At 43.7% G+C, this 23497-nt stretch overlaps 1 protein-coding gene across 1 annotated transcript in view; it reads right to left on the bottom strand.

Annotated features, from left to right (window-relative positions):
* The window catches only part of LOC137562849 (G protein-coupled receptor kinase 5-like), a 139923-nt gene that overhangs the window by 16684 nt on the left and 99742 nt on the right, over window positions 1–23497 (bottom strand). Inside the window, exons 3-9 of the mRNA XM_068274606.1 lie at window positions 22891–23003; window positions 21557–21634; window positions 14332–14432; window positions 13127–13219; window positions 6535–6598; window positions 3705–3845; window positions 467–657 (exon numbers count right to left, since the gene is read on the bottom strand). Of these exons, the coding sequence (XP_068130707.1) occupies window positions 467–657; window positions 3705–3845; window positions 6535–6598; window positions 13127–13219; window positions 14332–14432; window positions 21557–21634; window positions 22891–23003 (781 nt within the window). The remainder of the gene's footprint in view (window positions 1–466; window positions 658–3704; window positions 3846–6534; window positions 6599–13126; window positions 13220–14331; window positions 14433–21556; window positions 21635–22890; window positions 23004–23497) is intronic.

Below are 23497 nucleotides of genomic sequence, written 5' to 3' on the forward strand. Positions count from 1 at the left end.
CCATGCGCGGCAACGGTGGGGGCCAGGACGACGTGGGAAGTCTCTGCAGCATCCAGAGGCATACCTCTTCTTAGGCAAGTATCTATTTTTTATTTGTTTCGGTTACACATTAAAAATACATATTTCTGTAATATTTATTTTTTCATTTAACTTCATAAATTATGAGCTGCACAAGTTGTAAACATACTCTCCAGCCTTCCGGTTGAATCAGGTATATTTTAACAAGACTGGGGGAATGAAGACCTTCCATTTAAGTTAACCGAATTAACAAGTCAAACAATCATGTAACAAAGTGTTCTAATGAGCAAAAGTAAATGTGTGTGGGAGATAAAAATCAGATGGAAGTATTTTTCACAAACACACATAGTGCACTAATCATGCACGTTTTCCTATCAGCACAGTGAAGCACGGGAAGATTGTCAGCACTCTTGGCTGACTTGGTTCTGTGGTATAACTCTAGGCCTACCTGTACACTATGCCCTCCTGGTGAAGGTGCTCCAGCCCACAGCAGAGCTCCGCAGCATAGAATACTACTCGCTCCTCCTCGAAGCCGGGATTGCCCATGTTGTAGATGTGAAACTTGAGGTCTCCTCCGTTCATGATGGTGAGTACTAAGCACAGAGCGTCCTTCGTTTCATAGGCATACGCCAAGCTCACCTGTGCCAAGAACAAGGCTTCTGATTAGTTAAACTGTCTTATCCTTCCTGAAGCCAACTGCACTCACCCAACTCCATGATTACCAGTCATGGTGACTGTGACCACACTATGCATTTCATAGATCAACAATTTTCTGAATACCCAGATAGCTCATGGTGACCCAGAACCAGTAGGAAGGTATAGGGGGCTGAAAAGGGACCAAAAATCCCACTTACCGGTACTAAAAAGCAGTAGTACTGGTATGAATCCTATTCCATAGAGTCAAATCAATCCATGCACTGATCAGGTCCAGGAAGTCCAAAACAGGCTGTCTAAAATGTATAAGCTACAGGCTCACTATACACCAGCAGTTCTGAATGTGTACCTGGTTTTCAGGGGCGTAGAGAGAACGCAGTTCAGCCTCCTTTAGAACAGAGGCCTTTGTCTCTCAAATATTCATTTCACTGGTGACACTGATGGACGGATATCTTCTTCACCCGAACTTGCTATGTAACTATATCACTTAGATATGCAGTGGCTGTGGCTGTTTGGATGAACTATGGAGGCCAGCAGTGCAAAAGAAATACAGGAATGTTTTTAGTTGTAAATTAGATTAGATATTACCATTTATTTATATTGTGCCAACATCTTCCCATGGCGTGGTGTAGTAAATTGTACTAATATATGCTATTGATAACGAGTTCATAAATCTAGCAATTCCAGGATTATGATCTAAGGAAGAACCCAGATGAGGGGATTATGAGTAGACAAGCGTTAAAGCGGGATTGTCACCATAAAAAATCACATTTCAACAGCAACTGGTCTGAACGTATTAAGTGAAAAAGATGCTAATCCTGCATTCAAAACTTTTTCTGCTGTTATGGTTTGAAGTTATCCCATACTTTTGGAGCATTGGCCCTTTAATAGTCAGTGCCAAACAGTTGCATGCTGGGAGTTCTTTTTATCTATAATATATTCCTCTTCTTCCATTTATATACCTGCCTAGCTGCCCATCTGAAACGAGATCCTCTGCTCACTTGTGTTTATAAGCAAGGCTGAAGTGACTCAGCGATTGGAGGAGAAAAGAAAAAAAATTAAGAGCAGAAATGACATCAAGATGTAGCCTCAAACTGTGGGCAAAAGACATGGTTCCCACCAGGAACAGAATTCACTTCATTATATAAAATTCACTGAAATCAAAACGTGGACAGTACAATACACGTAATGTAAGTAGATCAAGTATTTATCTACTTATATACATGTGTTTTTTCCCCTGGCATAGTATGGCTAATCCTCCTGCTTTAAAGGGATTTAGCTGTATAAAAAAATGAAATTATGTGCCTTAGGCATAGCTCAAGCTGGTTGATAAGAGCCCAAAAAATGGAATGGAAATGGGCATTAGTGATCAATGTACCAAACTGAGATCTATGTGGCAGTCACACGTCCATCCGCGTGTTCCTGGATATACTGACCCCTCCCCTCTGAGATCCATCCAAAACCTTCTAATCAGTTCTGGGGGAATGTGAACTTTAAACAGACAAAAAGCAATCAAATACCCAAGCTAAATGCCACACTGGATTTATGAATGCTGGGGGGACTCTAATTACTTCCTGGTGACAATGATCAGGCCTCTCCCAGCGCTGTGAAACTGCGGCCCTGCGTCATCAGCACATAGTTTATTTTCAATGTGCTTTCCAGCAGTTACACAACACTCGTCTGGCCAAGTTGGCATGGCTGCCCGTAGATGGTCATTAGATAAGGTACTAATGACTGAATGCTGAGAGCTTTACATTGTTCATTCTGAAATGTCACTTTTCAGCACAACACGTTAAAGGCTCTATAGTCACTTTATAATTAAGTTTTAGGTACGGTTGATCAGCATTTGGCTCATCACCAAATAGGTTGCTACTGATATCTAAAGACACACAAAAAAAAAGTTGCTTAGGCGATACCTTTAATGACTACTGTGCAAGATTTCTTTGCAAGCTTTCCAAACTAAGTTTCTTCTTTAGACATGATACAGAATTGGGTCAAAACCGTAGCCTGAGACAATTCTGACCCAGTTCTGTATCATGCCTGAAGAAGAAACCAACTAGAATCCTTGTTTTATTGAACAAAATTAAATCTGATTAAGTGCTCTGTGTCGCTGCTCCTCTCTGGCTCTAGATTTTCTTGAACGGGTCTTGATAAGTCCAGTCCTATCGGTCTCTTTACAGTGTGAATCATCCGTGTGCTGCTGCTGTGCACCTTCCAAATATATGACCCACTCTGCTCTATAGGAGCAGAGCAGAACCAACCCCCAGGCAACCTAAGCAGGTGCTTATCTTCAATTCAGCTTACCAAAGGACCACAAAGGGCCCCCAAATATAGTACCTTGCCTAGGGCCCCATTACATTTTCATCAATCTCTGTATAGGTGAGCTTAGGAAAAGCTATTAGTTCTAGCTGCCAGCTGTGTGCTCTAGCTAGGCTGCCTATAGCCATCTGAATTACAGGACTGGCTGGACAGAATTACAAACTACATGTGAGGTAAGACATTTCACACATACAATATTTAATCTGTGTATTCAGTGGTTTGTCTGGAGTTCAATCTTAAAGTGAACATCCAGACTAAAAATCTACTCAGCAGAACTGAAAAGGCTTGGTGTTTTCAACAGTTTCACAGCATCAGAACTTTGTTTTTCTTACCCAAGCCTCATTTTTAGCTGCACAGAAGCTAAGCTCCGCCCCATCAAAGAAAACTGCCCAGGCATTTTTCCCCTGATACTGTGCAAAGCATGATGGGATTTCTGATGATGATGTTCTCGTTGCCTAGCAACTGGTAGGGGTGATCAGGACAAAGGACAGTTGGAACCGTGTCTCATGCTTCCCGTCACCTCCTTTCAACCAAAAATTGCCTGTCCCCATAAAACCACAAACATTTGCCTGTTCTTTTAAAACGGTGGGTAAGAGATTATATTACCTATCGATTTGAATTAACATAACTAATGCAACTTAATGACAGTATGTTTGTTTACGCTGAAGTTCCTCTTTAAATGGGTATTATTATTATTATAATAAGGACAGTACCACAAAACGGCTGTTGACTTTTTCCAGGATTTGTTTCTCATTCAAAGCCATGGATTCGCCTTTTCTCTTCTTGATCCTCTTCTTCTCCAGCTTTTTACACGCATACATTTTCCCTGTGGCACGGACTTGGCAGGCGCACACCTAAATGGAGGACAGGAGATCATTACATTAGGAAACAAATACAAATAAAAACAGGAAAAGGAGCAGAGAAGGGACACGAGATGGCCATGGTGACTTGGTCACAAATCAGACAACCTGTCATCACTGGAGCGAGGAACCAACAACCAACAGTGGAGAGGTTGTCCACAGTAGCTAATCTTTATCTTTCAAGGCAAATTCCTCTGTTAGAGGAAAAGCTTGATTCCTGTCTTCATTACGCAGCTTCTCTGCTTTAAAGGACAACTGTAGCAAAAGGTATGTGGAGGCTGCCATATTTATTTCCTACCTCTAATACTTTTAGCCACAGTCCATGAACAAGCATGCAGCAGATCAGAGGTTTCTGACATGATTGTCAGATCTGACAAGTTTAGCTGCATGCTTGTTTCTGGTGTCATTCAGACACCACTGCAGCCAAATAGACCAGCAGGACTGCCAGGCATCCGGTATTGATTAACAGGAAATAAATATGGCAGCCTCCATAGCCTTCTCACTTTAGTTGTCCTTTAAAGGGAACCTTAACTGAGAGAGAAATGGCTGTTTTCTTTTAAACAATACCAGTTGCTTGTCAGTCCTGCTGATCACTTTGGTTGCAGCAGTGGAAGCTGAATCACACACCTGAAACAAGCATGCAGCTAATCCAGTCTGACCTCAGTCAGAGCACCTGATCTGCATGCTTGTTCAGGGGCTGTGGCTAAAAGTATAAGAGACACAGGATCAGCAGGAGAATCAGGCAACTGGTATTTTAAAAGGGAAAAAAAGCCATATCCTTCTCAGTTTAGGTTCCCTTTAAGGCCCATTTGTACCTTCTGTCCTTCAATACAATCATTTCAGGAGACTATCTAGACTGTCTAGACTGCCCTGATGTCCACAGACTGTCATTGGCAATCAGATCTGCGGGAGAACCATGTCTGTCTCCACTCGTCAGTTTTTCTGCATGCGTTATCTGACAGTTTTGCATTGCTGTCCATTGTTTTTCTGCATGCGAAAAACGTATTCAAGTGTAAACTAGCCCAGCTGAGATTCTAACTGGGGAACCAGTGCTGCGAGGTGAGAGTGCTGCGAGGTGAGAGTACTAACCATTACGCCACTGTGCTGCCCACATTTATATCTAATGTTTTCTTTAGAGTGGCTCCAGTCACCCCTGGGAAACTAGAGTGACAGTAAAGTTTAAAGTGGGTCCGAGATAAACATTTACTCATCGCATAATTGTGTTCCTTTCATATAGTTTATAGGGCATTCCTCAAGCCAAATACTTTTTTTTTTTGTTTTAATACTCTAATTCCCTATAAACAAGCCTCGACCACAGCTTTTTAGAGTGCCTTAGCATTTTCAGACAGTTGCAAGGGCTTATGGGAACTCAGTCTGGGCAAAAGGAGGGGAAGGTGTTACTAGCCAGATAATTCAGAGGCAGAGGGGAGGGGGGAGGAGGGGGAATTAGGTTTTCACAGGCTGAGGGCTGGAGATGCAGATCAGCTTGCCTGTGTGTAATGTTTACAAACAGAACATGGCCGCTGTCATTGTATTACAGGAATAAATAATCATATTCTGATGAAGCTGTTTGCAGCTAGATTTGCTGTGTAAACTATCTAAACTTTAGATAAGATATATAGACAAGTCACTTGTTATAGTTAGTTTTCCATCTCGGATCCACTTTAATCTGCCCCATAGTTGCTGCCACCACCCCATTACATATATAAGGGGGCTCTATGTGATCCCCTCTGCTGCTGTTGCACCCTAATGTGTCACACTGAGGAACAGCCAGGAGTGCCAGCCTGTTCCGACACTTCCACTATGCAGCTGCTATCAATCAAGAGGAGAGACCAAGAAGAGCCTGACCTGAGGTGACAGACAAACACTTCCGCAGCAACGGCAATAAGAAAGGAGGAAATGTGATTTGGCCAGGTTGTACTATGCAAATAAAGCATTAGTAGGCCCAGACGTACTATAGATATCCTTTCCATGGCCAACACACATGCTGTAGCTTTATTACTTGGAAAGTCACTGTCCAAGAGAAGGCACACACCTCTTTCTGGTCATTCACTAAGGGCCCTTTCACACCAGAGGGATTTTTCGGCGTTTTAACGCCACGGCCGAAGTTGGCGTTTTGCTAGGTAAAAGAAAGTCCATAGACTTTCATTTTACCTTTCACATCTAACTCGGCGTTTTGGAGCGTTGCGTTTCAACGCTCCCAGGAGCTTTTTCAGGGCTGTTAACAGCCGAAGTTGGCTGTTGGCGTTTCAATGATAGTCAATGGAAAACGCCAACTTCAGCGTTTTCAAAGCCTTTTCAAAGCGTTTTACAGCTATCTTGTTCACTTATTTTTATAGAAGAAAAAAAAAGGACGTTTTCATATGAGCTGTAGAACGCTTTGAAAACGCTTTGAAAACGCTATGTATTGGCGTTAAGCAAAAGGCTGACTTTCAGCCTTTTCTACCGCAGCCTCTAGTGTGAAAGAGCCCTAAACCATGGGGTGAGCTAGATCATTCAGCACCAATAATACAAGAAAGGGAATGGCAGCTTGTAAATCGGCTTCATGACAGGTTCACTTTAGAAGGCGCCATACAAGAGCTAAGCTGCAGTACAGTCAGTAGAAGGAACAACATGCAGCAGAATAAGGCAAGAGGCCATGAAGAATGGGCCACAGGCAGTTACAACAGTGAATATCACCTACCTCCCCAAATCCCCCCTTGCCCAGCACTCTGTATTGCCTGAAGGTGTCCTTTGTAACGGCATGCCTGCAAAATAATAATAATGACTCATTACAAGTGATCTACATCTAATTGTATGTGTAGTACAGCTAAGAAATAGAACATTAGCAGCAAAGATATGAGTCTTATTTTGTTTAAAGCACAGGAAGAGTTTAGAAACGTCCCTTGTTATCTCTATGCAAAAGAGCTTCTCTGAGCTCTCTGAGCCAACATGGGTGGAATACAGGTCCTGCTTTTGGAAGCACTTATACATCAAAGAAACCGTGAAAGACAACGTCACATAAGGTTTTACTGCAGGGAAGATCAAATGGTCATTAGCTCTGCTCTGTTTCATATTTAAAATACAGAGTGTAGTTTTGTAAACTGCAAAGATTAGAGAATGATGCTATAAAAAAATGTTTTAACCACTTCAGGATTCGGCGTACGCTTAACTACGCCCCTGAATCCTGAAGTGGATTGCATGGAAACGCGTTCCATGTCAGTTCACGGAGGGTGTCTCCGTGAACACCCTGCGAGCCTCCGATCGTGGCTCGCAGGGTAAATGTAAACACACGGGGTAGATCTTCCCCGGTGTTTACATGTATACGGCGCTGCTGCGCAGCAGCGCCGTGGCGGAGATCGGCGATCCCCGGCCTCTGATTGGCCGGGGACCGCCGGCACCTGATAGGCTGAAGCCTATCCTATCCGGCGCAGGACGGAATTCCGTCCTGCGCCGCTCACAGGGGGAGGTAGAGGGAGGGAAGGGGAAGGCGGCCAGGAAGCGCTGCGGAGGTGGGCTTTGAAGAGAGCCCCCACCCGCAAGCGCAAGCAGCCGGCGGCGATCAGACCCCCCCAGCAGGACATCCCCCTAGTGGGGAAAAAAGGGGGGAAGTCTGATCGGCCTGGCTGCTAGCTGATCGGTGCTGCGGGCTGGAGAGCCCACGCAGCACCGATCAGCAAAACCACCCGGTATCCGGAAGTGGTTAAAAAAGCTATATAAACTAAAAATAAAAATATAAGACTTTTCTTTGCTACTGATGTTCAATTAATTATCTGTACTACACATACAATTCATTATGTCATCATTGTTTGGGATTTTTTCAGTGTCACTAAGTGCAAAAAGAATCATATTACACGTGGTTAGGCAGGGTTCACACCTATTGCGTTTTTCACATGTGTTTTTTTTTATTTAAACAACATTTTATTGAACATTTCACATATTACACCGGCAAGGTTTCATTCCTTCAATAAGGTAATGGGCTTAAAGATTCTAGCATACAGGAAGTAGCTTTTACAAACCAAATTATGTAATCATAAAGGGTCCAATGAAAACCTCTCCTTGTAGTGTCTTGAAGGAGTAGTTTTCCGGATCTTCCTTTTCCCCCCTAACACCCCGCCCTCCCCCCCCCCCCCCTCCCTCGGCCCTTCCCGGTCACTCCAGACCATAAACTTCCAAAAAAATTTAAGAAATGTCTAGTCTTCTCAGCGTGCCCAGCAAATGTTCCGTTAGATACCATTTTGTGTACTTGAAGTGTTCCATCAAGTCTCTTATTTCCTGTTGTGTATAAATCTTTTCAATAAAGAGTTTCCACTTTTTAAAGAATGACTGTTTTTTTATCCTTGTGGTTTAGTGTGTCCATTTTATCCAGTTGGTGAAGATGCACGAGTTCCTCTTTAACATCCCACATTGTGGGAGGGCTTGCGTAAATCCACTTATTGAAGATCACTTTTCGAGCTGTGATTAGAATCAGATGAGCCAGTTTACTCAAAACTTTGGTAGTTGCCTGGGGATTGTCCTCTGTCTCTGAATGTGGTTCCTCATAGTTAAACAGCATTAACAGAGGGCTCAGTTCCAATTGGATTTTACACATTTGCTTAGTATAATGCATCACTTTTTTCCAAAAATCTACCACAATTGGACAACTCCACACACAATGGTATAAGTCTGCATCAGCTTGATTACACTTGGGGCATTTAGGTGTATAATACGCTGGTGGATTCTTATATTTAATATTAAAGGCATACTTAGCTTTATGGATACATTTTAAATGGGACTCTCGCCAGTTTATGGATCACCCCATATCCCTCAAGAATTTTTTTTGGAAGGTCATAGGTCATCGCTTGATATATGTTTAGACCAGCTGGTTAGATTGTTTGCTGCTTTTTTGGCAACTGTTAGTTGTTGGAGGTCCGTCTGAATCACAGACAATGATATTTTAGGAATACGCGGGGCTAGGAATTCATCCATTTATTTAATGTAGTTATGTTTTTAAATTGATTCTCCTTACTTTCTAAGGATGATCTCAATTGGCCATAGTATAGAAAATGGTGGCGTGGAATGCCATATTTTGACCTGATTCCCATAAAGGATAGTAATTTACCTGCATTCAGATCTAATAATTGTCCCAATCGGTGAATTCCTTTGTCCTGCCATTCATAAAAACCTCCGTGGGCCAGACTCACCGGGAATTCCGGCAAGCCACGCAGGGGCATATATTTGGAAATCAGGTAAGGCATGTTAAATGTTTTACACAGCTCTCTCCAAGTCACTATGGTATCATTCAAAATTTTGGTACTTCTAAATTTTGGTGGTAGATGTTTATACGATGTGTGTAGCAAGCCAGAGAGGGACCATGGCTCGGCATATGAGGACTCTAGGTCGTAATTTGAATAAATGCTCGAGTTATTAATCCAGTCCCTTACATGGCGGGTTAGACAAGCTATATTGTATCTCCTTATATCGGGTACAGCTAGGCCCCCCAAAATTTTAGGGAGCTGTAGCTTTGACAGAGCTATTCTTGCCTTACCCTTTTTCCACAGAAAGCGTATAAATGCACTGTACAAATCCTTGACATCTGAATGTCTCAGCAGCAATGGTATCGTCTGTAGGGGGTAGAGCAATCTGCCAAAAGACGTGTTTTTTTTTTACCTCAGCTAATGAAAGTCAATGGGAATTTGCATGCAATGTGGGAATGTATGCTGCAATATGTAGTTTTTTTTTACATGTATTTTTTTTTAAACCCAATTTTGCACATTTTAGCAATAGTGCAATTCTCCACTGACTTTTATTAGACATTGGCTATCATTCATAAAGCATTTCCGCATGCGGAAATTCTTAATACCGCTGACTTTACCGTACACTCAGCAAAATCCCCATTCATAAAGGCTCTTTCCGCATGAAAAGCTTACATTCCCGTGCAGAGCGAAACATTTCCGCCTTGTGCGGAGTTTTTCTAGATTTATCTAGAGAAAGTTACAAACACGTCCATTCATAAAGATTAGAGCAAGCGGTATGCGGAAGGAAAATACAGCTTGCTCGACAGTAGCGAAAGGCGGGCGGATTACGTGGTTAAGGGCTCTGCCTCTGACACGGGAGACCAGGGTTCGAATCTCGGCTCTGCCTGTTCAGTAAGCCAGCACTAATTCAGTAGGAGACCTTTGGCAAGTCTCCCTTACACTGCTACTGCCAATAGAGCGCGCCCTAGTGGCTGCTGCTCTGCTCTGGCGCTTTGAGTCCGCAAGGAGAAAAGCGCAATATAAATGTTATTTGTCTTTTGTCTTTGTAAATGAATGGGACGGACCTCCCAAGCAGCATCAGACAGAGGAGCGCACGGAGGGAATCGGGCAGCTTTTATGTTTCCGCATGTCTTCTGCCACGCTACCGCCAGCTTCCTCCAGAAAACCTCCGCACTTGTATCGCAACAGGCAACTTATTTATGAATGACCACCCAGAAGTCTTAAGTACCGGTTGCGGAGAAGAACGGTGTTTTCCCGCACTACCGACTGGTCCTTTATGAATGATAGCCATTGGGTGAACACTTTTTTTGCACTCGGCCTTCACATGTTTTGTGTGTGAACCCTGCCTTACACGTCTATAGTATAGGCTGCACATCCAGGCACAGAACTGATCATGAAATGACAGGAGATACAAATCAGAATCAGATCTTCTGGTGATTCTGCAATGCCACTGAAAGGAAAGGCAAAAGAGTTACTTGGCTGTACATTTCATGTGTATAAGAAGCATGGAGGGGCGCACTCCTGATTAATAGACTATGGCCCATATTCAATTCACATTTTCTCCTGAGTTTTCTCCTTGATGATATGTTTAAACTTATTAATAAACCACCTTTTCAACCTCCAGCAAACAAGAAAATACTCAAAATAATTTTGATAATACTTTTCCCCCCAACTTTTAGATACTTTTTCAATTGTAAAATGCTAAAAAAGTTATTTTAAATAGGAGCTGTTCGGTATAAGGTCTCAGAGAAAATAAACACATATCAGTAGCTAAAGATTGGCTGTACTTACATTACATATGCATTTCACTGTCCACGTTTGTACTTCACAGAATTTTTATATAGTATTTGCAGAGAATGATGCTCCTGACAGCTCATGGTAGGTTCCACGTTTGTCTGTCTCCTATGAAGCCAATTGTGATTTCATATCCTCCCTGCTTCCTGATGAGTCCACTCACAAAAAAACCTTGTAATGAATAACACTACTGTGCAGTGAATATTAATTAGCCATGTGGCTAGGAACAATAGTGGACTCCTGCAGTGTACTCTGCCCAGAGATTTATCAGTGCTGTGAGCAGCCCAGCATTACATGCTGTTGTAACTTGAGCCTGTAACTTCTCACTAGCAGCCGAGGGGAGGGCCCCAGAATGCTTTGCAGTATGGTATGCGGCCTCTCGTCCTTTTTAAGGGCTTGGGAATACAGAGCCTTGCTGTCAGCACACATCAAAAGTAAGAGATTTTTAACTTCAGTATTGCCTTTTTGGCTTCCTTCTAAACTGTTTAACACAGGAGAATAGAGGTTTAAATTAGCTTTTGCAGCCTGACAGTTACTCTTTAAAGAGAAGATGAAAATTATATCCTAGGAGCCAACTCAGGAGAAAAAGTTCATTGCATATGGATGGGCCTCTGTCATAGGTAGACTTGCCAATATTCCAACTTGTATAAAAATCAGCATCCCTGGTAAACATGTCCGTTTTTAAAAAAACTAGCAAAAAAAAAACATGGCAAGATAATGGATGGTCAATGAGATGCAATTATTTCAGAGTTGAGGCAGAATTACTTAGAGACACTGAAGAGAGAATAAATCTTGCTTCTTGTCTCAGTCAGCAGGGGCATGTGTGCCCCTGCTAAAACGCTGCTATCCCGCGGCTAAACGAGGGTCCCTGACCCCCCAACCCCTGCAAAATCTACAACCAACTTGGTCGTAGATTTTGCCGCTCTTGAGGCAGGGCTAACGGCTGCAGCCCTGCCTCTCAGCGCCATCTATCAGCGGCGCATCGCCGCCTCTCCCCCAAGGAAGACTGAGAGGGGCGGGGGAGAGGCGGAGATACGCGCTGATAGACGCGCAGGAGGCATGGCTGCGGCAGTTAGCCCTGCCTTAATCCGAAGAGGGGATGCGCTGCTCGGAGGGGATTTCGGGAGGTAAGGGACCCCCGTTTAGCCGCGGGATAGCGGCGTTTTAGCAGGGGCACACATGCCGCTGCTGACTATGAGGTCCGAAGCGAGATTTATTCTCGCTTCAGACTCTCTTTAAATGTTCTATGCAAATTCATGCAGCTTGAAAAAGGGCCAATTGTGTAAAAGCTGAGGTGCGAAGGGATAGGTCAATTCTAAAACTGCCTAGATTCACATCATTCTGCAAGATCCACTGAGACATTTTTTTTGAACTGGCAAAGAGTTCACTTCATGACTTGCGTCAGGAAGTGAAAAAACAAATCGCTCTGCAAAAGTGCTTAGAAAAGCGCTTTATACAAAAAGGTAAGCGCTGGGAGGGGGAAAAAAAAAAAAACTCACAAAATCGTAAAATGCTGGCTTCAGCGATTTTAGATGTGATCAAAGCCTCAGAGGAGAAGCTTAGTGAAGTTGGAAGGGGCTGGCACAATTTAAAAGAAAACTGAAGTGAGAGGGATATGGAGGCCGTCATATTAATTTCCTTCTAAACAAGGCCAGTTGCCTGGCAGCCCTGCTGATTATTCAGGAATTAGTAGTGCCTGGATCACACACCTGAAACAAGCATGCAGCTAATCCTGTCAAGGATTGTCAGAAACATCTGATCTGCATGCTTGTTTAGGGTTTATAGATAAAAGTATTTGAGGCTGAGTATCAGCAGGGCTGCCAGGCAACACTAATTGTTTAAAATTAAATAAATATGTCAGCCTCCATATATTCCTCTCATTTCAGTTTCAGAGCCTAATGTAGGACTCAGGCCCGAGTCTCACCCCATTTACCAGTCAGTTGGACACATGTTCGGGTTGACATTTTCTGTAGGTTTCATCTTTTTATGTTGTGAACTGGTAAAGCAATACACTGTTTATTACATCAGTAATCAAGCTCTCATGTCTTATAAAACGCAGTCTGGAGGTCCTCTTGCAAGCAAAGTGCGTACAATGCATTACTGGGACTGTTATATACAGTGCAGCCAGAAAGTATTCACGGTGCATCACTTTTCCACATTTTGTCATGTTACAGTCTTATCCCAAAATGGATTACATTTATTTTTTCCCCTCAGAACTCTACTTTCCGGATAACACAATGTTACTTTCCAGCCAGTTCCTCTTACCTCTCAAGGCTTTTCCACTGCAAGAAGCGATCGAAGTACATACTTTCCTGGTACTCTCGGAATGGGGATCCCCGCAGGAATTCATGGAGGAGGCTGAATACAAAAGCAAATATAAAATATTCATTAAAGCCGAGGGTGTCAAACTCAAATACAAAGTAGGACGAAACTGAGCACTGGGACCAAGTAGCATGCCAACCTCAATGTCTAGTGGCCGCCTCACTCCATTATAAAGTTCTCTGGTATCTAATAGCCCTCGCCCCTCCGCTATACAGTTCCCTGGTGAGTAATGTCTCCTCCCTCTCCTATACAGCTCCCTGGTGTCTAGTGCCTCCTACCTCCCCTATACAGTTCCCTGGTGAGTAATGTCTCCTCCCTCTCCTATACAGCTCCCTGGTGTCTAGTGCCTCCTCCCTCCCCTATACAGTTCCCTGGTGTCTAGTGGCCTCCTCCTGTCCCTATACAGTTCCCTGGTAATGTCTCCACGCTCCCCTATACAGATCCCTGGTGTCTAATGCCTCCTCGCTCCCCTATACAGATCCCTGGTGTCTAATGCCTCATCACTCCCCTATATAGTTCCCTGGTGTTTAGTGCTCCTCCCTCCCCTGTACAGTTCCCTGGTTTGTAGAGGTCTCCTCGCTCCCCTATACAGTTCCCTGGTGTCTAGCGGCCCCCTCCAGCCCCTATACAGTTCCCTGGTGTCTAGTGGCCTCCTCCCTCCCCTGTACAGTTCCCTGGTGTCTAGTGCTTTGCCCCTCCCTCCTCCAATATAGCTTCCATGGAGGTCTACAGTGGGCCAGACATAATGCAAAAGTGGGGACACCACTCAGGCCAAATGCAATGGCTCTGGAGGCCAGATTTGGGCAGCGGGCGGAGTTTGACATGTACGATTATGCCTATAGGTACACAAAGGTAAAATCCTTCCTCTGTAGGGCTATGAAGAATACAACATAACTCCTAATTTGCTTGCTTTTACATGCCAACACAGTGCTTACTAGCACATACCGTTTGCCTCCCAATGCAATAAAAAAATGGGTTTAGTAATGTTGCCTCAGCCTCAAATAAGGTTTTGTTGACAGCTCAGAAACCATTCAGCGTGGGGAAAAACAGTAAGAGGAGATCAGAGGGGACAATACTTGTTTTCATTGCTGCAGCGTTAGGGGGAAAGCTGTGCAGGTTGCTCTGGTGAGGGGTATCCACTCTCTTACCCAATACAAGTGCTGAAGACTTCCCTGCTGGGGTTTTTTTCAAAGTTCAATATACATTCTTCCATCTGCACATCAGGAATCTCTGGCACATAATCTGGAGACTGGAGCAGGGAAAGGACAGAAGAGGAGAACATTAAACACTTACACATACCGCATACATGAGCATCACTTAGAGTCTGTTATCCAGTTCCAATGGAGTGTAACTAGTACCAGCTTTCACCAACACACCTTCATAGCCTGCTGTAAAAACCATAATGCATTTATAAAAGATACGAGATTTTTCAAGACAAGGAAACTGGAGCAACAGCAGAACAGTCCTTCGTATTTTTTTTTTTTAATAAATACATTTCTGTGATTACAATATAGTAGAGTCCCAGTCCCCCAGAACTCTACTTACCAACACAAATGGCCGGCAGTACTCACAGTCAGGCCCACACTGTCACGATACAGAGGAAGGCCCAACAAAGACTTTTCTTCCTACGTCAACTGAGAAAGTTCGGGATGGCCCAGGAGCTTATGTCAAACTTCTATACCGCCACAATAGAATGTCATCTGCTCATCCATACTGGTATGGTACGCTGGTTCCTCGAACAGCAACAGATACAAGCTACAGAGAGTCATCAGGTCAGCAGAGAGAATCATAGGGAAACCCCTCCCCCCGCTTGACCACCTCTTCTACTCCAGACTGCGATCCAGAGCACAAAGAATTGCAACTGATCCCTCACATTCAGGCCACTGCTACTTTAGACGGCTCCCATTGGGGAAGAGACTTCAGGTCATATCCACCAAGACAGCTAGGCACAAGAACACCTTCTTCCCCTCGGCTGTCAACATTCTGAACTCTATTAAGTGGCTCCCACCCTAGGCCTGCAGTCAGATCGACTGCTCTGATAGAACGGTGGTCCTTCCCCAGCCTCCAGCGTCACAGTGTTAAGCTGCTCAGTTCTGTACTGACGAGAATGATTGTCTATGTTTATTATGTCTGTTCTGTATCAGTCTGTAGTTTTTCACTCTGTCAAAGCAAATTGTCTCCCTCCTGAGCTGTGTTTACATCTTCTGTGCCAACACCAATTCTGGGCACGACTTGGGTCGTGCTTGGCGAATAAAAACCTTTTCTGATTCGGATTTCTGATTTACCTCATAGTAGCCTGTAGGCACAGATGTCCTGGCACCTTAGACTTCACCCTCCATGAACCTACAAACACCTGCCGACCCGCACTCCAAGTGTGCTGGCCCAGCTGTAGTCAGAGGTACCCTCCGTATTAAGTTGCCCCCAATTGAAAGGAGATCTCGTCAGTAGAATGCTGAGAGCTGGGCGAGTAACCTCTCATATACACTCCGCTGATAACTCTGCATAGGGAAGGAGGGAGGGAGGTACTTGAAGAGCAGAGTGGGACAACTTTCTATCATCAGGCGCCTCTAGGCACGAGCCTAAAGTGCCTTATGGTAAATCTGGCCCTGGCCACAGTAGTGAAGACCAACTTCTCAGGCTGCTTGTGGGCTTTGCTGTGCTTAAAGTCAGGGTTCCAAGGTTAATACACAGCAGAGTCTCGGTTATTTGACAGACCAGGATTAGCTGTAGCCTGATAAGTGTGTTTTCTGTTTGCTTGACTAGCAAATACAGTACTATAGGTCTAGCTAATACAGTACTATACCACACTCTATATAGATACCATGAACTCCATATTAAATGTTAAAATACAGTAATTGAAAGTATATGAACCTTGGGGGAGGCATGGAACCAAGACTTTAACCTCCCTGTCTGTATCTTTTTTTTTTTATGATTTTAGGGTCTAAAAACAGTACAATTTTTTATGTACTTATAGAGCCTAAAAGCAGGGGGAAAAAATCATATCCCAAGAGCTATCCGCAGCAGCCCCTGTACAGACTCGCCTCCCCAGGAACCAGCGCTGCAATTCCTCCTCCTGTCCTCCGGGTGGCTTTCTACCCCCATGGTAAGATCAGCACTTGTTATATAACAAACAGGATTTTACTTTAGGGATAGACAGCCTCCAAGGACCAAAAGAAGATGGACTACGAGTGTACAGATCCTGAGGAGATAAGTAATAACTGCTGCTGCGCTGCCTTCCTATACGTCCCGGTGGCTACCCTGAGCCAGGCTCGGGATTACCCCTCCAAAACCCCAAGCCCAGCTCAGGGTTACCGCCAAGAAAGTTAAGCACAGCACCAAACCACTTAAGTAGGTGGCCTTCACCACTAATTGCGGCCGGCGATTTGTGCTGGTTGGTTGAGACTGCTGGTTAGTTGTGCCCTGGATAACAGAGTCATCTCTGTAGTTTCACCTGTTGTATTTTAACATTTAATACTGGTATGTGTGGAAGCAACCAGAAAGCACACTTATGTGACATCAGTCGATCTATGTTGGGACCGGATAACAGAGACTGCTATAACTTCTAATAATAATAATTATATATATATATATATATATATATATATATATATATATATATATATATATATAATTTTTTTTTATTTTTTTCCAGTGGCACAAGTGCACCCAGTGGGAGGAGGAGACAGGTGTGTGCGCGGCCGCAAGCGACACACGTGCTGTAATGTACTGGATTAAAAACTTGTGGAATTCTACTACTGCTGAGTCGTTGGCTGTTACGCCCATGCTTTAGACCCACCTGGATTTGAGGTGGTGTGAATCTGGTGAGCGTGTAGTTTGTAAGGGGATGACGTGGATTTTGGCACTGGAGCACGAGTGAAGCACTTTGACACTGTGGGTGTTTTAGAGTATTCTTGTCATCATAGCAGTATTACACTATGTGCAGTTCTGTTTAATTCTATAGGTGACTTCACGAGAGGAAGAGGCGCGCTGTCTCACTAAAACAACATAGTAATTCATGTGGACTTGATAGATAGCGAATACTCTGGACTTGTAAACAAGAGTGGGAGTTAGATCCAGCGGGCGCAGTTTTTGTAATAATAATATAGAGAAATCTGTTTATCATTCGGTTTCAAAATTTTTATTATTTTCAAAATTTTAGAGAGACAAAAATATATAAACAGGTATACAGGTCAAATTGTACAGTCAAACAGAATCTTCAACAATGTAGGTGTCTATAACAGGATTGCATAGTGAGTATGAAATCACATCAGTCTTGCCAATGGCCACTCAATCAGTATATAAAAAGTTTAAATTCTTAGTGATTCTGTACTCAGGGGGGTGCACCTACTGTAGGCTAGTATCGGACAGCGGAGCCCTGGGTTCCTAAGGGTCAACTAGGGAGAGCAAGAGAAAGGAAAAGGCGGAACCAGGAAGAGAAAGGAAGGGAAAGAAGAAGAAGAGAAGACAGAGAGACTGAATCTACCAAGGTCTATTCTGAATAATATGGTACAACACCTTAGTTTAAGCCCATATAACTTTTCCAAGGGTCCCATGTCTCCTGGTATTTGTCTATCTTATCGTCTAATATAGCTGCCAGATGTTCTTGCATCATAAAAGCTGTCACTCTTTGCTTGATTTCTCCAAATGACACTTATTGAGTTTTCTATGCTCGTGCTATAGTCTGAGTTACGGCAACAAAGATAAAATGAGCCAGTACCCTCTGCGGTTTTTGGAGGGAGTCTATTTTACCGTGCAATAAGGCTATCCAAGGGTCCCTTGGGATTGTTTTATGGAATAAAGCCTGAAGCATTCTAAGGACCCTTGACCATAGTCTCGAGAGCATGGTACATGACCAGAACATATGTAGCATGTCACCCTTATTTCCACATCCCCGGAAGCATAAGCCTCCATTTGTTCCAGGCAGATGGGCCAATCTTGCTGGTATCTGTTTATCATTCAAGCCAGGATGGTAGACCACAGCAATAACTAATCCATGTTTTCTGCAGCATCTCACAGTACAGTCGCCAGCATGTGTGAATATTCTTGGGAGGAAAGTGAAAAAAACAAGGGCAGTTATCTAGATGTGCCATCAAATGACATCATCATCATGGCACTGGCTGGAGAAACTAAAGGCCCATACGACTACCTCAAATGATAATCGGGTGTGTGTATGGCAGCCGTCGATCCCCAGCGATGGCAATCCCGAGCCAACCGCGTGACGAGCACGGTCGCACTGCACAGGCGCAAGTATTGCCCACGCCTGCGCAGTAGCATGGATCTGCTTGATAGCACAGAGGAAAAGGCAGTACATGAGCAGCTCTACTAAGCAGGCTTTAGCCTCACTCACAGAAGAACATATTTCCGCAAGGTTTGTCAAATATGTTCAGAGGGTCCCAGTGCTGGAACAGCGAGGTCGAGGAGGGCAACTCTGGGCTATCCAGACACTTCCCACTACTGTGGTAAGTATTCCCGTTTAACGTTTTTGCCTTCAGGTACACTTTAAATATGACTATTGCCGATCTCCGCTAACTTTGCCAACAGCCTATTCAGCTATGTCCCTGAAAACGCGTCAGAAAAATCACTCGGCTGCAGATCAGGCTGATTGCCGACTTTATAAAACAGGCCCATAAATATGCTGTTTTATCTGGGCAGACTTCTCTGTGCAAGTCCTGAAGGAAGTGGGTTAAAACGCTTATCCGATTCAAGGATCTTGAAGATGAAGATCAGTAAAGCGGAGTCTGTTTATGGAAATCCATTTATGGAGAGACTCATTCAGATCACAGACTGCAGGTCCCTCTGATACTCCTCAGTATAAGCATCCATATGGCAGCAGGAAAGTAGGGCAGAGCTACGCGATTGGGGAAAAGCCAGATAATAAAGGCACGGCTGTACACACGGGTCACTCAGCTGTTCGGCTTCTAGCATCTGTTAAATACGCACAGTGAAATCTGCCGGTTAGATAAGAGGCCCAGCTGGGACAAGGGGAACTAGGGATTATATTATATTTAAAGGGAACCTGAAGTGAGAGGTATATGGAGGCTGCCATCTTCATTCTCCAACATACAATGCCAGTTGCCTGACTTCTGTGCTGTTGCTCTGCCACCAATACTATGGCTATCATTCATAAAAGTGTGTTCGGTAAAAGATATACGTGCGGGAAAATACCGCATTCGGTATTTTAGACTTCAGCAGGCTCATTCATAAAAATGTTTACAGTTGCGATAGCAGTGCAGTATTTTCCCGAACTAGGCTGGCTCTAAGCAGGCGGTAGGCTGGCGGAAACACTAGAAGCTGCCGAGTTGATACATTTTCTCCTCCAGAGACAGCGTTACAATAGAAGAGGCAGCCCCAACTTCCCTTTACATTTTTTTAAACTGCCTCTCCTTGCCCTGAATCTATTAGTCTTTCTAAACAATCTATTTAATTGCAACAACTTAGAAGAACTTAAAACAAATATGTTACACATGCAGGGTTTCTGATGTGACATTTATTTGAAAACAGATACCCAAGGGGTTAAAAAACACAGCCTGGGTATCCTGGGATGCCGTTTTTTGTTCTGCTCTTACTGCTGCTGCTGCCTGGGAGGTCTGTCTCATTAACTTAGCTGTTATCCGCATGCTTATCGGCTCTGCCAAGGGAGCGGTATTCTCCGTGCTGATTCCGCCTGCTCTAATCTTTATGAATTGACATATGGTGATGTGTTGAGATAATCACCGCACAAGGCGGTAATTTCCAACACTGCTCAGGAATGTCAGCTTTTCATGCGGAAACAGCTTTTATGAATAGACATTTTGCTAAATGGTCGGTAAACTCAGCTGTTTTCAGCATTTCCGCATGCGGGGATGTTTTATGAATGATAGCCAATAAGTCACTCACCCAGATGCTGTGACTCTGGTCGGACTCCATTGGCTGCATGTTTGTTTCAGGTGTGTGACTCAAACACAACTAAAGCAAAAAGCTCAGCATGACAGCCAGGCAACTGGCATTGTTTAACAAAAAAAAAAAAAAAAAAAGCAAGCAAACAAAAAATAACAACCACACCAGATTTAAGAATTACGCTAAAAGTGCCCATACACTTATAGATTTGCAGTAGATTCGACCATCAGATAGATTTCTAGCAGATACCGGTCAAGCCAAATCTAACAGGAATCTATCTGATGTGTGCCACACACTAGGAACAGATTTCCAATAGATTTTAGAATGAAATCTATTGGAAAACTATTGGAAATAGATCTAAATGCAATATTAGACCATTAGATCCAATGCAACTCTATGGGCTGGCAGCAGATCGACCTAGATCTTCCATCCTGTCAGATAGATCAAATCGATCGAAATCAATCAAAATCAGCCACAAATCGATTGAATGGGGGAATTTTGATACAATCGATTTCTGATCGATCCTATGGAATCAAACTGATCGATGACTGAAATCGACAAGTGTATGGGCCCCTTTACAGTACCATCACTACTGCCATCCAGTTTTGAAAGAATCTGTACAGTGTTTTATTTAAAAAAGATTTAATACAGAGTATAAAACAAATGTTGTATGCAAAATAATGCAGCTTGAAAAAGGACCAATCGAATTTTACCTCAGCAGGATTTGATTGGTTCATTTTCAAGCTGCATAAATCTGCATACAAAAATTGTATAATGCTGCACCAACTAAAAATGATTTGCATCTCATGGACTATTCCTACAGGCAACCACAGATCAGCTTTCATTAGCCCGACTATAACAAGCAGTTTTCTGATTGGCTACTGGAACAAACTGGTTATTAAACCTGCCTCTATGCTGGGGAAACACTTGGTGTGGCCATAGGTCACTTAAAGGGGCACTACAGCGAAAAACTGTAAAATTTAAAATATGTGCAAACAAATACAAATACGAAGTATGTTTTGTCCAGAGTAAAATGAGCCATAAATTACTTTTCTCCTATGTTGCTGTCACTTACAGTAGGCAGTAGAAATCTGACAGAAGTGACAGGTTTTGGACTAGCCCATCTCTTTATAGGGGATTCTCAGGGATATATTTATTTTCAAAAGCACTTAGTTGCTCTGTCCAACTGCCAAAAAACTGTGTAGTGAGCAGGTAAACTGGGCAGCATCATTGATTAAATCCTTTTTAGGGAATATCTTTATAAAGAATAAAAGCCTTGCTAAGAATCTCCTATGAAGAGATGGACTAGTCCAAAACCTGTCACTTCTGTCAGATTTCTACTTCCTACTGTGACAGCAACATAGGAGAAAAGCAATTTATGGCTCATTTTACTCTGACATGATAACAGTTAATAGGAGGATGACTAAACACAGACATTATACACATGTATACCCCAGGGGTACAGTGATAAACAGCAGAAACCGCAGTCATTCTCACCTTGGAGTTAAAGAATCTATTAATAATTCCCTCTCCTGTCTCTTTCCTCTTCTCATCTGGGGCAACTTCATAGTTTGCCTGTAATGGGAACAAAACAGAATGGTTAACAATCACTAGTAAGGGGTACTAAGCGGATGCTTTATATCCCTTCTGGGTGGTTAACTAGCAGCTAAAGCCCAACGAAACCCACAACCGAATAAAGCAAAATTCTATCAGCAATCAGCTTGATTGGTTCACATCAGCTTTTAGCTGCGGAGCCGGACGTACGGTTCCGGTTTCCGTTCCGATAAACGAACAAAAAAATGCAGCAGGATTTCAATTTTCCTGACCGTTTCGCTCAGCGGAATGGAAAGTTTTGCAGCAAAATAGGAACCAATGAAAACGAACGTTTTACAGCACACTGGCTGTAAAAATGGACCGTTTTCCCGGAATCCAGATGGCCGGATCCGTACGGCCCGATCCGGGAAAACACGCAGATGTGAACCGGGCCTTGAAAAGTGAATATAATCGGCGGATAGATAATTCCAGATCATTCTAAACTGTTATGCTGGGAAATGAATACACTGCGTTTTTGAGGTGATTAGATGGTTCGATAAATAATTTCCGACATGTCCGATCTCCCTTTCAATCCTTTCACCGCTTGATTTCTGATGGAAGTGAATGGAAAAAGATAAACGAGCGGAAGATAAGAGAATTGACAGCAGAATCAAATGGCAAAAATGATCGAGAGGAGAATCGAGCGCCAGAAACGAACCGTGTATTCCCAACATAATGGTGCCCATACACTTACTTGATTTCCCGCCGATAGACAGCAGATTCGATCACTGTGATCGAATCTGCTGTGAAATCGATCCGAAATCGATCCCGTCGATCTGTCCGCGCGGAACATTTCGCTTGATCGGCGGCGGGTTGGGAGTGCGTCGATAGCGCCGTTCGAATGTCCGACGCTAGCGGCAATACATTACCTGTTCCGCCGGCGCGTGTCCCCGCTGTCCCTTCTCCGTGCTGGGCTCCGGCTGGCTTCACTTACTTCCTGTCGGGAGAAGTTTAAACAGTAGAGCACTCTCTACTGTTTAAACTTCCCCTGACAGGAAGTAAAGTGAAGCTGGAGCCCAGAGCGGATTATAAATATTATATATGGTTCGTTGATGGTATAGTGAACGTTTTTTTCTTATGACCAGAATTATCCGATCGCTCTAATGATTTTTTGCGAGAAATTGGACTGTTAGTGGCCACCTTTAGGAAGCAAAGTTAGACTTTGCAGTATTACAGCAGACCGTTTTATATTGCCTTCTGGCCCACCTCATCATAAACCCACAGGGAGATAGTCTTACCACAGCGTCTAGTAGATGGATACATCTGAGGAGATGCTGCCTTGTTTCACAGAACTGGCGGAAGAGGAGGCATCCAATTGGCTGCTTCTCACAGAGACTGGTGTATTCCCTTTCTGTAAAGGCATAAAAACAAAGCAATAAATACAACTGAAGTCACTCCTTATATTACATGGAAATTTAAAGGGACACTTAAGTCAAACAAAAAAAAATGAGTTTTACTCACCTAGGGCTTCCAATAGCCCCCTGCAGCTGTCCGGTGCCCTTGCCGTCTCCCTCCGATCCTCCTGGCCCCGCCAGCAGCCACTTCCTGTTTCGGTGACAGGAGCTGACAGGCTGGGGACGCGAGTGATTCTTCGCGTTCCCAGACACATTAGCACCCTCTATGCTGCTATATGGTATATGATATAAGCTATAGCATCATAGATGGCGCTATTGTGGCCAGGAACGCGAAGAATCACTCTCGTCCCCAGCCTGTCAGCTCCTGTCACCGAAACAGGAAGTGGCTGCCGGCTGGGCCAGGAGGATCGGAGGGAGACGGCGAGGGCACCGGACAGCTGTAGGGGGCTATTGGAAGCCCTAGGTGAGTAAAACTCATTTTTTTTTTACT

This window comes from Hyperolius riggenbachi, chromosome 3 (assembly GCF_040937935.1).
Source record: "Hyperolius riggenbachi isolate aHypRig1 chromosome 3, aHypRig1.pri, whole genome shotgun sequence".
Lineage (NCBI taxonomy): Eukaryota > Metazoa > Chordata > Amphibia > Anura > Hyperoliidae > Hyperolius > Hyperolius riggenbachi.